Source organism: Biomphalaria glabrata, chromosome 6, assembly GCF_947242115.1.
Source record: "Biomphalaria glabrata chromosome 6, xgBioGlab47.1, whole genome shotgun sequence".
NCBI lineage: Eukaryota > Metazoa > Mollusca > Gastropoda > Planorbidae > Biomphalaria > Biomphalaria glabrata.
In genome coordinates this window covers 5,932,891-5,950,944 of record NC_074716.1, presented here as the reverse complement: position 1 = coordinate 5,950,944, position 18,054 = coordinate 5,932,891, and the positions used below count along the sequence as shown (strand labels likewise).

General features: G+C 35.6%; 1 protein-coding gene across 1 annotated transcript; it reads right to left on the bottom strand.

Moving 5' to 3' along the window:
* Window positions 1-8,509: 8,509 nt before the first annotated feature.
* Window positions 8,510-12,969, bottom strand: LOC106078139 (pulmonary surfactant-associated protein D-like). Its single transcript, XM_056031513.1, has 3 exons — window positions 12,933-12,969; window positions 12,235-12,344; window positions 8,510-10,605 (listed from the first exon to the last, which is right to left on the bottom strand). Exons 2-3 carry the CDS (start codon window positions 12,293-12,295, stop codon window positions 10,172-10,174), a joined length of 495 nt encoding a protein of 164 aa, XP_055887488.1. The 5' UTR covers window positions 12,296-12,344; window positions 12,933-12,969; the 3' UTR covers window positions 8,510-10,171.
* Window positions 12,970-18,054: the final 5,085 nt, after the last annotated feature.

The window sequence follows — 18,054 nt, the reverse complement described above, 5'->3', positions numbered from 1 at the left end:
TAAACTCTGGTAAAAGTCTCCGGTATAAATAAGCCTCGAGTCGAAAAAAAGAACTGAGTTCCAATGACCATATGATAAGTTGTCTCATTGCTTTCGCATCGCATTGAAACTTGAAACCATTCGTTGCATTAATTAGTATTGTAAAAACGATGAGAGATATTCTATTGGCGGCGTTGAATACTGACAATACAATTGTGCTGTATCCGTTAAGAATAGTTGTACAGTTTTACTCGGTAAGAAACAGTAGTAGCTTTCTGATAGCAGGCGTGCAACATAATCCAGATCTGGCACATAAATACAGCTGACAAGTAGCAAGAATATTATTATTATAAAACAAAAACGCATTCATTCATTCACTGTCATGATCGAAATTCTCATTAGGAAACAAAATTAATTGAAGCCCCTTTATTCGTGTCTGTCACTGCTATTAGTTGACATTTGATTGTGCGTGTTAGTGTAATTAAAGGGTTACCGGTCATTTCATCCCCCGGTCACTTCATCCCCCGGTCATTTCATCCCCTGGTCATTTCATCCCCCGGTCCCTTCATCCCCCGGTCATTTCATCCCCAATTAAATATTTTATACATAAATATTATTATGTAGAATGCGTTTTGACATTTTATGACTTGTTACTAATGCGTTTATTGTGTTTCCTCTTCCACTTTGTTTTCTTAATGAGAAATCTTATATTATATTGTAAATCTGGGTGTGTACTTAGCTATAGTGCTTCTATTTGATGTGGGGGGTTGTAATATCATAATATTATCCGGATCGAAGGCCAAGGTTTGGTGGAAGTAGTAAAAAATCATTTGAGAGATAGAAGTGCGATTTGAATAATTTTGACCGTGCCGCTGATAACTTATCATCAAAGGCCAAGGTGTGGTGCAAGTACGACCATGTTTCACTTTATTTTATTTTTCAATCGCTCTTTCTTGAAAATGGGCACGTCATTTTTAGCCTTAAAATAAGGTTTTATTTTTTTTCTAATAAAGGCGGAGTTCACCCATCCTCGTGATATCATGTTTGAAATGACCGGGGATGAAGTGACCAGGGGATGAAATGACCGGGGATGAAGTGACCGGGGGATGAAGTGACCGGGGATGAAGTGACCAGGGGATGAAATGACCGGGGATGAAATGACCGGGAACGTATTAAAGATGACTTGTTACACTTTGAACTTTTGTGCTACTACATATTAAATTCATCAAATAAGACCTTGGTTAGCAGATGAGATTTATTTACTATGAAATAAAAAAATAAAAAAGTTCACTGGCGGTTCCAGCAATACAGAATTACATATGATACTTCACAAATCCAATGAAATACTCTAAGAGCACAATTAATACTAAATTTTTGGATCATCTAAGTAAGGCATCCATTCGAATTAAGAACATGGCGATCACTGATTCTACCCCAAGGCCGGCCCTAGCATTTGCGGGGCCCTATGCAAAACGGATCGCGCGGGGCCTAGTCTGGGTAAGGATAAGCATAATGTCAATTTTTTTTTTTTAAATTAGAAAATAGGCCTACTTTCGTCTTTGCAATACATATTTATCAAATGAAAGCTCGCAATGCCACTTTTTATTTATTGGCACCCCTAAATGTCAATTTGGTCTATTCTTCAGGAGATCTGAATAAATTCAAAAAAAGTTCAGGACTTTATCGCATATTTTGCCTTTTCATGAGATTTCCTGGAGGCCCTGGAAAATCAGGAGGTCGCGAAAACCCTGTTAATTTATTTACGCTATAATGGTTTTATTTAATACTTAGAATTAGCGCGGGGCCTATGAAAGCGCGGGGCCCACTGCGACCGCATAGGCTGCAGAAGCCTGAGGCCGGCCCTGTTCTACCCATGTGGTTAAAATTTTAGAACGAGCTTTATAACCCACAATTCCGCTGTGGACGCTTGTTTACCACGCGAAACATCATGAACATGAATACACCGTGTAATCCTTGCTTCCCGTCTGATACATGTCACTAACTATCAAACAATGATGTGTCATTGTCCACTGAGTGTGATAGGCCTTGCCCATGTAGCTGTTGATGGCTGTCTGACTTCGACAGGTTACTCTCGAGATGTCTGGGGTTCTTTTACGCGTGTACACGATATAATTAACAAGTAACAAGACCTACGCATGTAACAAGGAGAAGAGAATGAGATGTCGGATTAAATAGTATCGGACTATCAAGGTTCACCTGTATTTCGACAATGTATATATTCATACAATTTCAAAGCTTACAGACCATCCAAAATGCAATAACACAGTGTCGTCCGTGAACCTTCTGAACTGTCTGAAACCAAAATATGCCCATGTCCATGACCTGAGTCTAAGTAAGCTAGTTACTTAACACAATCCTCATCTTAACAGCAAGGTATTGTTAGGATTCTCTCTCCTAATCAAGCATTCTGTAAACCCTCCTAAACACAACACATCAACACATCAAAAACTTGACAACAAGGCTCCAAATAATCTGGTACTTTAATAAAGGTCAAATCAAACAGCCAATACGACACAATTGGCAACACCATCAACTGCTACAACGTTAGACTGTATCTCACTGTACTAAACTCATAACTCTACTGTCTCTTCCTGGACTCGTACGTTTCACTGGAGGACTGCACCAGGACCGACTTTATGGCTGACTAACAGTCCCAGTCTCAACGCTCTCAGGTCTTTAACTGCCGCTTTCTTCCACACTGTGTCTCTGGTCTGCGACGGCCTATGATCAGATGACCATAACACGGGCGCTATTCACGTGCAAAGTTCATGCCAGTACTGTCCCTTGCCTTTCAATATAGCACGCTAAACTGCATTACTGGCATGTGTCACCTATGTCAGCTAATCACACACAGTTAACCATTTTGCATCGCGAATAGGGTTATAACAGTATGTAAGCGAGACAATGAAGTCTTCTGCCTAAATTGGTAGAATACTAAATGTTGTTACACAAAAAATGGCTGAGACAGATTTAGTAGTTAGTTACAGAGATCGGATTTCAAATAAAAAAATCCTATGTCGAACTGGGACTCGGTCACTTAGTGAGGTTGTGGCCGAACGTTGTGGGACATGTCCTCCAACAGAATGAATTGCGCATACCAAGAGTTGCGATGACATGGTGGCCAATACAAGGAAAGTGCAAACAGGGACGTTTTTGTATAACTTTCATGTAGGACATCAGGTGGACACCAGGTGGGAAGAAACATTGCCAGTGACAAATTTCGGCTATTATGATTGGCTATTAAAAACCCTGGATGTTCATAGAATCAACCCAAGAATAAAACAACTATTGAAAATCTATATGAAAAATTAGAAGATAAATCTGAACCTTAATTGTGATAAACTAGGTTCTGTGCACATAAGAAGAAGTATGTACCCGGGGTCGGCAACCTGCGTCTCGCGAGCCACATGCGGCTCTTTAGATGTGAAGCTGCGGCTCTTTAGTTCCATACGCAAATATTATTCATTTTATCGAAACATTTTTTTAAAAATAGTTCTAAATCGTTTAACGAGGATTAGGCACCGATTCTATCACTCAGCCATTTTGACTCGCTTTTCACCACACCCTTCCCCCATTACACGCGTCGTCACTGTTGTCGGAAGCTTTCGAAAGACCCCGTCGTCGGATGTTTCTATGTAGATTTTAATTCGCTTTCAACGCAAAACAAAGTGGCATCTTCTTCCACTCGCTTTGTCCGTGACGTATAGGTTGTTAGTTCCAGTCAATGAGTTAGAAGCGATTAGCTTCTCAAAGTTAGAAGCCATCCACAAGTAATGCTAACAGGGTAAGCTTTGCGGTACCACTAGAAGTTGTACAAAAAGGCAAACCATTTACATATGGTGATCATGTCAAAGATGTCTTCCTGCCTGCATATGAGAAACAGAACAAGACAGAATAGCTAAAATGTCTTTAAATGTAAAATATTTGCAGGTGGAAGATATTTAACTTTGCTCTGTCTTATCACTTGCTATAGATGAGTCTTGAGACATAAAAGACACGGCACAAGTTGCCCTTTTTGCCAGGCATATGTCTTCCCAAGGTCCAAAAGAAGAATTTGGATTGGTACCGCTCTCAGGACAAACTAGAGTGGAAGATATAGCGAATGCCACGCAAAAATATCATAAAAACATTAAGATCGATTTAAATAGAATCGTTTAAATAGCAATTCAGAAACAACAACGATTCTTCGGAGCCAAAAAAAAAAAAAGAGATTCTCACGTTTTACTGAATAATAACCCAAGAAGCGCTTTGTGCTAAAAACGATTCAGACCGAAATAACTGAGGTCATAAATTTGGTAATCAAGATTGCTAACTGCGTCTTGTCAAAAGCACTCTACTATCCTCAGTTTAAAGAATTCTTTTAAGGAAATGGAGACTCGGTATCCAGACCTCCTTCTTGCCAACAAAGTGCGAGGGCTTTCCAAACTAAAAAATTTATGAGTCAAATGTATCCAAACTTTCTAAAACCAAATTCATCACTCCCACTGAATTTGTTTGATCAATTGTTTGTTATTGAAGTATAAGTTAGTCTTGCGCTATAGTTATTATTAAAATAAAAATACAATAATTATCTAATAATACCATATATATATATATATATATATATATATATATATATATATATATATATATATATATATATATATATATATATATATATATATATATATATATATAATAGATAGATTCGTTTTATTTATTTAAAAAAAATAATTGTGCGAGTACTATTTATTGCTGCAGGAAAACATTTGTGGCTCTTTACAAACTTTAACATTTTGTAAATTGTAACTTTTGGCTCTAACGACTCAAAAGGTTGCCGAGCCCTGGTATATACCAGGGAGACTCACTATCTCCACTCTGGTTCTGCCTAGCGATTAATCCTCCATCTACATTACTCCAAGACACTACAAACGGTTTTAGGGTTGACACTAAATGTACAAAATGTGTGTCCCACTTATTATTCATGGATGATCTAAAGCTATATGCAGAAACCGAGCAAAAGTTACACACCTTAATCAAAACGGTAAAATGCTATAATGACGATATCTGTATGTTCTTTGGCCTGGATAGTGTGGCATCATAACCATTAAAAAGGGCAAGGCAACGAACACTAACATTGAATTTGAAGGCATCGAGGAATTGAACTCTGCCTCTCTTTATAAATATCTTGGAATAAACCAGAATGCCAAGATAAACCATAAGAAATTAAAAGAGGACTTTCTTGGTAAATATAAGCAAAGAGGTAATAAAACCCTCAACACCAAACTGTCTGGCAGTAACCTCATCACTGCAACAAATAATGGGCCGTCCCAGTGCTCCTTTACACGTTCGGTGTTATCAAATGGACTGATACCGACCTACATGACATTGATAGACTCACTAGAAAATTACTAACCAAATTTCGATGCCTACACCCCAAGTCCTGCACCATAAGGCTATACCTGCCCAGGACGGATGGGGGACGTGGATTGCAGAGCATCTCCAAATTGTGTTAGATGCAAGTTTAAAAAATATGATCAAAACTGCTCGCCTTCAGCAATCAATTAGATTCCTTTCTACGCAAATATGACTCCGAAGCAACCCCTATTAACCTACACAATGCTGATGTCAATGTCGGTTTGGACGACGTAGGGCATGAGATTCGCCAGTAGGAAGAAAAAACACTCCACGGAAATTTTTTTGGCTTTATTTCATGGGGACAACATCGACAAGGCTGCTTCCTTAACATGGCTCAAATTAGGTAATCTCTACCCTGAAACAGAAGGCTTTGTTACATGACAGAGTAATCAGGACAAAATAATACGAAAAGCATATCCTAAAACTCAATTTTGTCGACTAATGTCGAAAATGTGGAAATGTGGGCAAGTCGATTGAACACATTATTGCAGGATGTCCAGCCCTATCAGAATCAGCCTACCTAGGTCGCCATAACCAAGTTACAAAGTTAATACACCAACACTTGGTTTTGTCGCACAATTTGATCGGTAAGAACACTCCTCCTTATTATAAATACTCGCTACAAGAGGCTCTCGAGACTGAGACTAAATAGACTAATTAAAAAAGCATCGTATATCACTCAAATACAGCTACCATCTATTGAAGAGCTTTTTCATGAAAGATGCCTTTTCAAAACACTCTCGATTCTTTATGGCAACCTGCACCCATTAAACAACTTTTACATAAGATCTGAACGAAGTGGTGATCTTCTTTCCAGTAGGACTAAAACAGAAAGATTTCTAAACTCCTTTATCCCACTTTCGGTCAGTGTGTTACAAGATCAGCTGTCGTCATCGACAAGTACATAGAAGTCAAATTCATAAAGCGCTGGTTGTGAGTGTGTATGTGTTTCGTGAGTGAATGTTGTTCGTAATTTTCATCTATATTTTTATTATACAGTAGTTACGCTGATGTTGTCAATTATAGTCAAACTGAATTTCCATTTGATTGCATCAATAAAATTAAATCTCATTTTATCTTATCTTATAGAAGGCTTTCTCTTCTGACACCAGTATTTTGTTTTCCTTCAGTCTAACTCAATATTTTTTTAAATTCTCCGTTTCTTCTGACACCAATAGGTTGTTGCCGGTCGTTGACTTGTAGCACCAAACTGCTGGTAGACAACTAAACCGCTGTAGTATTATATCTTAACGTAAAAAACTGGAGTAACTTCTTTGTGAGCAAATAAATAGAACTTTAATTATGATACAGACGAAATCAAATCGATATGACATAAAAAATGTACTACACTTATGTAATAATATTTTTTAACAAAATTTAACTCGCTACAATAACGCAAACTTTCAGTCTCAAGTTCTAGAGTCGTCTGCCCTAATTAAAACCAATGACAACTAGGCCACCTATGTAGCATCATTCATAACCAGTCACTAACTTCCTCCCACCGTCACCATAGAAACACACACACACACACACGTGATGATATCACTCTGACTACAATACCCAACTTACCATTTTAGCTGAGCTTTTCTGACTCATGCCCAACCATCAAGATCTGGAGACCCAGCAATGTATTAAACATTTATAGAAAAAACTCGTAAAAAACAATATTACAAAGAGAGTTTGTGTTACACAAACTCAGAGGCGGCCCCCTTCGAAGTCGGATCCCTGTCGGATCTGCATATTCGCAAATAATATTCAAGAGGTGATTTAATTTTGATGTAAAATGTTTTACACGTTTCGGATGTTCCTTCAGAGTTGAAGATAATTACTTCCTAGTCCAAACCTCCCGCAGGACGACGGGGGATGGGAGCGGGCAGGGTTTGAACCCTGGGCCATCCATAAATCTGAACGACAGTCCAGCGCGCAAACCGCACGACCAGGCAGCCATCCGATGGTCAAAAGTAATAATGTTTCAAAGATTCATTTGCCGTAAATTTAAATTTAAATTTAATAAAAAAAATAGTAGATTAGTTTTAGTATATTAAAACATTACAATATTGATCAAAACGTTTGGAAATGAAAATCTACACTTTTTTTTTTACACTTTAAGTTTAGACATTGAAATTCTACATCTTAATCTAGTCTATTTTAGTCTAAACTAGATCTAGAAATTCTAGATCTAGACTGTAAAATAATTTTAATTAGAATATAAATCCAGATCTAGATATACTGTAATAAAAATCTAGATCTAGTTTAAAAAATCTAGATTAGATCTAAATCAAGATATCATTCCTTTTTTAAACGCGAGTCACATAACGAGGTTAAATAAACATTACTATACCGAGTTCTTTTTTCCTTTCATTTGAAGAATTAATTCCATATAACGTCAGAGGGAAAAAAAAACACTACGTCACACGGCCTAGCTAGACTAAAAATCGCCTTCATCTATAAGAGCCATTTATCGAGTGTTCATAGACTTTGGTGCACCGAGTGCGTTCTTTAAGCATTTCATTTAAAGAATTCATTCCATATGACGTCAAAGGAAAAAAAACACTACGTCACACGGCCTAGCTAGAATAAAAATCGCCTTCATCATTACGAGCCTTTTATCGAGTGTTCATAGACATTGGTGCACCGAGTGCGTTCTTTTAGCATTTCATTTAAAGAATTCATTCCATGTGACGTCAAAGGAAAAAAAAAACACTACGTCACACGGCTTAGTTAGACTAAAATATGTTTTCATTAATACAAGCAATTTTTTCGAGGGTTAATAGACATTGGTGCACCGAGTGCGTTCTTTTAACATTACATTTAAAGAGTCCATTCATATGACGTCAAAGAAAAAAAATTCCATTACCTCACAATAGGCTAGTACCGGTACCATAAAAAAAAATGTCTTTATTTACACGAGATATTTAACGAGGGTTCATAGACATTGGTGCACTGAGTTCTAATAGATATTATTTAAAGAGGATCAAAGCCACATTGTTTTTGCGTTTTGTCTGTCAGTCGGTCTGTCCGTTATCTTGATATAAAAAAAACAACTAAAAGTTATTAAAAATGTATTAACCTTTATTTTACGTTTCAAAACATCGCAATAATTTTTAGGTATGAACACAATTGAAAAGTTTATATAATAGATTGCTCCGGATGTTTGTATAAATAGTAAAAGAAAAAGAGAATTTCAGATAAATGTAATACCGTTAATTAAATTTTTTGGATGGTCTCGTATAAAAATTAGATGTACTACAGCCACGTGGAGAGATTTTCATACCTTACTTTGGTGTTTGGATTCTGTTTTCCTTAAAAATCGGAACATAATATTAACGATAATTAGATTTTTTAATGTTTTAGGTAGAAAGTTAAATGTACTGTAAGAGAGTAGTGAGTTAAAATATTTTTCATAAAAATCCGTAAAAACATTATTTCGTAAATGAGAAGATTATTTGTTTATTAATTAGAAGAGGGAGTTCAAACAATTATTTGGCGTTAGTAGATTTTTAAATAAATTCGGAAATTTCTGGCGACGATTTGTAAGAAACAAAATCCGGAACTTTATTTATCGATTACAAAACTTCTATGTTATGTTTTACAAGAAAATTAAATGTCTAAAAAGTAATTTTCAGTAATCAATTCTAGTAAATTACTTTTTTTTAAAAGCCTTATGCGATTTCAAACAATCATTAGGCATAATTCATGTTTTATAAAACAATATCCGGAACATTTTTACACTTAATGAAATATAAGTCAGTATAGAGATTATGATTTAGCATTAATATGCTATTTACATAAAAAACGTAACAACATATTATTGATAATGTGTTTTTGCAACGTTTAAGCATGGAAATTGAATGTAATATCAGTTAGAAGAGCAAACAAACATTTGTTGGCGTTGATTAGTTTTGCACAAAAAATCCGGAACAATCAATTTTAGATACTTAAAACTATTGAGATGTTATGGGAGGAACATTAAAGGGTAAATCAGATTTTCAATAGCTTTTAGAGTTCTAGTTTTTTAAATCTAATCGTGACGGACAGACCGACCAACAGACAAAACGCACAAAAATAAGCTTCTTTTATTCGGATGGGGGCACTAAACAAAAAATAAATAAAATCTGATTTTTAAAAACAGTTTAAGGAATTGGTTTAGCACCTGATCATGTTGCGACGTTACGCTACTGCACGAAAATCGCTGCATAAAAAGTCCATTAAAAAAAATGTGCGTGATATTTACATACAAAGTGCATTATTAGCCTTTATAAACAAACAGAAATGTTTTCTTTTAATTTTAGCAGCTAGTTGACCAGAAAAAACGTCTTTAACTATTATTTGTATTTGTTGTAAACATTTCCTGTACATTTTAAAAATATATTTGACTTAGTGATACTGAAAATACACAAAAATCGTCCATCTTTGTTAGCATATTGTAACATTGCCTCCCTTACATTTACGTAATTGTTTTAGAATTGGTGTATTTTTATGAAAAAATCGCTTGCATAATTAATTTTATAAATTAAACGGTTTGCTTTTAGAAAACCAAAAGTAGCCGTTGCACCTAAACTTTTCAAGCCGGATTTAATGATGAAATAATATTTTTCATATCTCTTCTAGTTTTCGAGATCTGAGTGTGACAGACGGACAGACGGACATTTTGCACAAACCTAATAGCGGCTTTTTCCCCTTACGGGGGCCGCTAAAAATGGAAAACCGAAACACAGATTCTCTTGGTTATGATTTTTTTTTTTATTTGCATAAATCTGCTATGGGAACTTTTCTAAAATAGATCAAGCTCGCAGAGAACATAGTGGGAGATAGAAGCTCTGTTGCATGGGGTATCATTCACCCTGCCCTGTCCATTGCCGTACAACTCTAGACAGTCTTCTACTCCGCCATCATTATTGGGCTCTCCGTTGGCCCAGTTGTAAATGTGTATGAATGCTCCAGTTCGTTGACTAAAAAATACGCCGTCTTTCTTGGCATCAGTGCCTGCGATGAAGATTCTGTCCAAGTTAGTAGAAGACGCGTACTGTTCAATTAATCCAAGCTCTTCCGCGGTATCGATCTCTGCTGGGTAGCCTCCTCCATTCTGTGAGCACCAGGTGCTGGCCTGGGTGTAACTGACAAAGTTAGACTTAGAGATGTAATAGAGTTTATTTTTGGAAGCTATTGGGGTATATACCTTAGTGTTGTCCAGGCTCACTTTAATATCTGTAACGAAACAATAGACATCGTCACACACAAGAATTCTGTTTTTAATCAATAGTCAGAAACATCTATAACATCTTGATAATAAAATTCACATCTGGCTAAAAATGTAAATTCTTCCGCTAGTTAAACAGTAACTTAGTATATTACATTATGTATAGGCTTAGTTCATACTATATGTGAAGCATATTATTAAATACTTTCTTTTTGTTTGAGAAATCACGTTAGTACTGCTTGTAATTCTCTCTCTCTCTCTCTCTCTCAATATTTTGTATATTGCTTAGTGATCAAGTATTACATCATAATTAACCGTCCGCCATAGAAACCGCCTCTATATATTGGTGAGGCCAGTGCGGTCGAGCTTCAGGGCCGGCCTTAGGTAATTGGAAGCCCCGAGGCAAAGTGAATTAGGAGACTTCAAATGAAGTAGAATAATATGAGGACCGAAAAATAAAATTACGCAATGAAGTAAAAGCTTCCTGCTTCTATATCTAAAGCAACAATTCAAATAAATGTTATATGGCGTATGCTCGTTGTCAAGGTGTTGGATCCCAGACAAGCAATACACACACTAGTACAATTAATGTCCGACAGGAAGACCGAAACTTCTATTTAATTCACAAAGCAATACTACACTCATGATTATATGACAGATAGTTAATAATAAATTATATATACATACTGTCATAAATGTACACATTAAGCTTTTATATTCAAGCTATGAGGGATGTTTCCCTGGATCTAGAAAATCGATCTTATCTGTCCTAGAAAAGTAACTAGGCTATCTAAAATTGATCAGATCACAGACTAGCTATATTATGCAGGTCTGTGATCTGTATATTATAAGTAGATAAGTATATTCTGTGAAGTATCTTTTCAAATAAAAATACAGACGTTACTTTAAAAAAAAAACGAAGAAGATTACGTCCTCCGCGTCATGCAACTAGTCATGCATGTTAAACAATGACTTCAATTCTTCAAAGTCACTGGGTTTCCTGGCTAGCTCAGGCAGCCCATTCCATGCTCTAATAGCACTAGGGAAGAAGAAGCATTTGTACAAATTTGTCCTAGCATATGGAATGAGGAATGTGCCTTTATTTTCCTTCTGAGTATTTTATTAGACTTTGCTATTACATTTGATGATTATAGTTCAAATGTCGGCCTAGTTAATAATATTAGTGAATAAATAAATCTTCTATTTGTGAAGAAAGAACTAGAGAATGTGTACCTTTTAATTTCATTTGCCTTACTATACTAATTTTCTTTTATTTAATTTTAGCCGGATATGACCCGCGGACCTTAGTTTTGCATTACTGATCCTGCGGATTGAATTTAAATCTTTGTCGAACTTGGCGAATGTTCCCATAACATTTTTTGTTTATATTTTGACATTAAAATGAAAGTAAAGTGTTAAAATGGGATTACCCGTTTAGGCGACATATTGATATAAAATATAAAATACGTGAAAACGGGTTTTCTACTTTATATATTAGATTCAATTTTTGTAACAAGAATCATTTTAATGTTAAAAACGTGGAAACCTCTTAAGGACGGGACTCCGTGAAGCAGTGTACTTATGAACTGTTTTAATCCGGTCATAAATATGTAAGACACAAGTGGGTAGATATTTACCTATGGCCCATATGACATTTATTGCACTAAGCAATATCAATGCAAACGCTGAGACAGACATATTTGATCCTTTCAGGTGTCAATAAACAGCAATGTCACTGTATGGTTCTCTAAAAACAAAAATTATAATTAGTATGAAACAAAACTATAAAAATATTCTTATTAAACCAATTATTATTATTATTATTATTATAGCTTTTATATAGCGCTACTTTCATGCTTATAGCATGCTCAGAGCGCTTTGGTGCAATCTCATTTGTGGACCAGTGGGGGGGGGGGGGGAAGGGGGTACCTAGGAGTTGGCTTTCCGTGCTGCCTTTAGGCGCTCAGTAAACACAACTCTGCCCGAGTTGGGTGTCGAACCTCGAGCCCCCTGCTTCGTAGCCAAGACAAGCCAAGTTCAAGCGCACGCTTCCCACCAATATTTAGAAAAGAAATGGAATTGTTTTGTTTTGCATGTTACATATGCTCGTTCATGTACATCCTAGCCTAAACCCCCCGAAAGACGACAGGGGATGGCCAGGCTGGATCCCGAGACCATCAAACAACAGTTCAGAGTGCAGGCAGTTATTATTTTTATGTTATATTATTATGATTACTTTTAAATCCACTATTTTAAAATGAACTTTGAAAAATAACTTATTAAAAAATAGCGAAAAAGACAGCCTTGCACCTAGTCTCTAAATTCTAACACTTACGTAAAACAGTAGCTTCTAGTTGAGACCTTCGCAGCAGCTGTAAACTCTGATGAAAATCTTCGCTATAAATAAGCATTGAGTCGAAAAAAAGAAAAAGAGTTCCAATGACCATTTAATGAGTTATCTCATTGCTTTCGCATCGCTTTGACGCCTGCATCAATTAACATTATTAAGACGGCGGTGAATACTGATATTACTGTGTGCTGTATCCGTAAAGAATAGTTTAACGGTTTTAGTAGGTAAGATACCGTAGTTGCTTTCTGATAGCAGGCGTGCAACATATTCCAGATCTGCCACATAGATACAGCTATATGACGAGTAGCAAGAATATTATTATTATTTAAACAAGGTTACAAAAGACAGTTTGTGTGGAAACACAAACTCAAAAAATCGGCCCCCGAAGTGGTCCACCCAGGCAGGCTTCAATATTTTCAGAAAGAACATCCAAATGAAATGATATCAAAGACAAATGAGAGATAAGAATGGAGAAAAAAAAAGGTTGACAGATCTTGTGTAGTGCCCCAACGGTCCAGCAGATCAAAGGATAGGTGCAAGTGAATGCAAAGTTAGATGTGAACCTGGTCTAACTAGTTCCCCTTTCAGACCTTGTGGTCTATAGGGCAGATGATGTAAAAAATTCATCTGTTTTTGTGGCCTACTGTTAACGAGGGTGTCATGTAGCCAACACAACGACCAACCGCCTTTACTTTTCCCCAACTAATTAGCTTTTGACTTCAGTTGTCGAGATGTTTACATCCTAGGAATCCTTGGGCCTTTGCCTCTTTTCTTTGCCTCTTTTTTGGGCATTGCCTCTTTTTTTGGGCTATGGCCTCTTTATTGTTTTTTTGTTTTTTTAGTTAGCGTACAAATTATGTAGTTCCATTTTAAAGTACAATGTTTGTAAAAATAAAAGCAATGCATATAGTTACATTTAGGTAGTCATAATATTTTAACGTTTTAAATTGCTTTGTATATGGCGTTATTTTTTTCCAATAGCATATAATGAATATTTTTTTAATTTTAGGTTCTTAAAATATATGTGGTGAGAATGTCAACAATAGGTAATTAAATAGAAACAATCAAAAAGTGAAAATAGAAACTTAAATGATATTAAAACATTTTAAACATCGTAGTCACATTTTTTTCCACTTTGTCTACATTGCTTATGGTTGTTTCCTTTGTGCTTTGCTATATTACCCCAGTTCTTTATATTAACTTCTATCAAACGTGCATACACATATATGTGTCTACACACTTATGTGAACATAGGCATTTAAACATTTATATTGTTTCTTTTGTCTCCCTTTTTAATTCTCTACCCTAAAACCTATAATTTTTCTAGGAAACATTCTGGCTCAATACAATATGTTAAAAAAAATGCAGTTTACAAGATTACTATTCATTTTAAATTAGGTATAACTTATAATGCATACTAAATAGCTTTTTTTCTTTAAAAAACTGCTTGCATAAATGATTTAAAAAATTAGATTTTTCGTTTTCAGAACAAAAAAAAGTAGCCGTTGCATCAAAACTTTGAATGGTCTAAAATATTGTGATGTCGGATTTTCACTATCTTTTCTAGTTTACGAGATCCAAACGGGACGGACAGACAGAAAGACAGACGGATAGACATTTCACACAAAACTAATAGCGTCTTTTCCCCTTTCGGGGGCCGCAAAAAAATCATTACCTGGCACTGTCAGGACTGAAATTTCTCATTAGAAAATATAATTAATTGAGTCTATTTAATCGTGTCCACTCAGTGTGATAGGCCTTGCCTTGTAGTAGTTGATGGCTGTCTGACTTCGACAGATTACTCTGAAGATGTCTGTGGTTCTTGTACGAGTGTAATAGATATAATTAATAATAATAAAGCTTTTCTTCGAGTCCGAGGAATTGTAACATTCTTGTTGTGTATAGTTGAAGAATGCTGGGTTCGGGTGTCCATTTAGTACGTAACAAACATGAATAGTATACAAAGTCGATCTTGACTAGACAATATGACGTTTATTCAATAATAATAATGATGTACTGTACAGCTAGTTGTTACATCAAAATATCCAGTTGCAATATAACTACATCCGCATAACAGCGGTATCAAATATATCCAATATACTCAGTCCTCAGGAATAGATATATATAGATATATATAAAACTTTACTTATTAAATCCCGTCCGCTTCAAAGCGGGTAACAATAAACAATAATAATATGTATCGAGCTCCATATCCAAAATAGCTATCAAAATACGTGTACTGTCTTACTGACTTCAAGTGACTACTCTCAACTTAAGTTCCTACTGTCCGCAACGGACCAAAAATACTACTGACTTCGACTGCTTTAAAGGTACTTTTCTCTTCAAGTGACCAACATATACTACCGACCGTCAGTGACCACACTCTTGACCATTAAGGTTACTACTGACTAAGAGTCATTTTAGTCATTCTTACTTTCTGTTTCTATATCAGGAGCTTCATGTGTCTTTCACCCTCATGACCCGAGGTAAACATATAACAGGCAAGGTCAACCGAGACTGTGACAGGAATGCAGTATTTCCAGTGGCTGCGAAGCCCTAGCTGTGACCTACATATTTTGCCCCATCCAAGGCAAGCATAACCATTGTCCGCAATTGTTCGATTTAGATTTTCATTTCGCCGTCTGCGTTTGTCCGGATTTTCTTTTAGTGTCAAATGTGTATCCCGCGGCCTTCCTGATTGACCTCCAGCTGTCTCGTTCTGAGGCCGCATGCAACCAGGTGCTCTCTTATACAAATCAATGCTAAAAGATTATCTAAAATCGTCAGGCTATTAGTTTGTAACCAGTTTGTTATAAAGTTAAGAGCAAGCCTGGCCGTGCTGTTAATGATCTGAACTGATTATCTCAACGGTCCCGGGTTGTTTGTTGGTTTTGTTTTACATCTTTCGGATGTTCCTTCAGAGTTGAAGATTGTTTACTTCCTAGTCCAAACCTCCCACAAGACAACGGGCTATGGAAACAGGCAGGATTTGAACCAGGGACCATCGATAACTCCGAACGTCAGTCTAACACACAAACATCACAACCAGGCAGGGTTCATATACTGCTCGCTGCCATCCTCTGTCCTCCAGAGAGAAATAATTATTTTCAACTTAGAAGAACATCCGAAACATATAAAACATTAAAAAAAATTAAAACGGCAAATGAATCTTTGAAACATTATAACTTTTGACCATCAAAATTGAATCACATCTTGACTATTCCTTGCAAATAGGCGTATCTGACAGGCATCCGACTCCGACGGGGGCGGCCTCTGAGTTTGAATGATAACACAAACTCTCTTTGTAATCTTGTTTATTTCTAGAATGTTTTTACCTAAGATTTTTACTAGTTATTAAATTTTTACTACCTTTACTATGTTAACTGTGAATAGACCTTGATTTTAAATGATTTAACTGTATGGAATTTAGTTCTTGTAAAGGAGAGTAATTCTTGAAGAATTACGGGCATGACATGGCCTAAATTGTGCCGATGTGCCAAAAACTCAAAATTTAAACTCAAACTCAGAATCTTTTTAGCTTTTTTTATGAATGTATGTCTCAAACAGTTGCCAAAAAGGTGTTCGTTTTTTCCCAATGATTTTAACAGCAGCATTTAGGATTCTATAAAGTTTATTTCTATTTTTATGCTTAGATTGCCATACCAGGCAGGCAGGCAGAGATATTAAACTTAAAATATCGCAGATGTGAGTCTGATAAAATAAAGCAAATACCTTTTCGCTAACATTTAACGAGGACAATTTTCTAAGTAATCGTAATTTTTTGCTGACATTTTTTGCTGACATAATCGGTATTTGTAGTAAAATTTAATTTGTTATCTAAGATATTTAAAAGTTTGCACTATTTCAATGGTGTCTCCAGCGACAGAAACAATTGTATTCTTTTCCATACAGAATCGATTTTCTTTTTTTTTCGCATTTAATATTTAAAAAAAGTTACTTTACATTATTTTTCAATGTGTTTTATTTCTCTGAAATACTCATTTACGTTTGAACTCTCTAGGTTAAAACAAAATAAGTAGGTCAACTCTAAATTTAGACTGTAGAACGTAGGCTATAAAGAACAAAAAATATTCTTTTCCCAATGGTTTTTATCAGCTGTCAAATTTTAAGGAGAATCGTTAGAGCCGTTTTCGAGATCCGTATCCACCTACCCACTCTGAATAGTGGTATTGGAATGATGGGCATCTAAAAGTATTGGTATTTATTTTTCAATTTAGACTGTCATAGAGGAGCCTGGGTGGGGATAAGCTTCTGGGTGGGTGGAACCTGGACACGGATCTCAAAAACGGCTCAAACGATTTTTCTTAAAATTTAACAGAAGATGTATATCATTGTGAAAAGAATGACTAGCTCGATGGCCACACGGGGAAAACTCTGGTTTGACCATTATACTTATTCAAAGTAAAAAAAAATAAAGAATACATTAAAAACTTAACCAGACAACGTGGTGTAGATTCAGATTTAACATTCATTAGTTATTATGAGAATATTATCCATGTGATTGTTCACTTTCGAGACAACGTTTTAATAGAAGACGTTTTAATAGAAGACGTTTTAATAGAAGACTTTTCAATAGAAGACGTTTTAATAGAAGACGTTTTAATAGAAGACTTTTCAATAGAAGACGTTTTAATAGAAGACGTTTTAATAGAAGACTTTTTAATAGAAGACGTTTTAATAGAAGACGTTTTAATAGAAGACTTTTTAATAGAAGACGTTTTAATAGAAGACGTTCTCTTCTAAGACCAGTATTTTTTTTCCTTCACTCTAACACAATATGCTGTTCAATTTTATTCTGTTACTTCTGACACCAAAATATTGTTACTGGTCGTTGACTTGTAGCACCAGACTGCTTGTAGACAACTTAAACCGGTCTAGGCGTATGATATCTTTAACAAATAAAACTTGAGCATCTTCTTTGTGAAAAAAAAAATATTACAATTTAAAAAAAAAATCAACTTATTATGAGATAAAATTAATGTACTAAACACAAAATCTAACTCACTCTAATAACAAACTTTCATTGTGAAGTCGTCTGTCCTAACTAAAACCAACGACGATAAGGTTATCTATGTAGCATTATTCA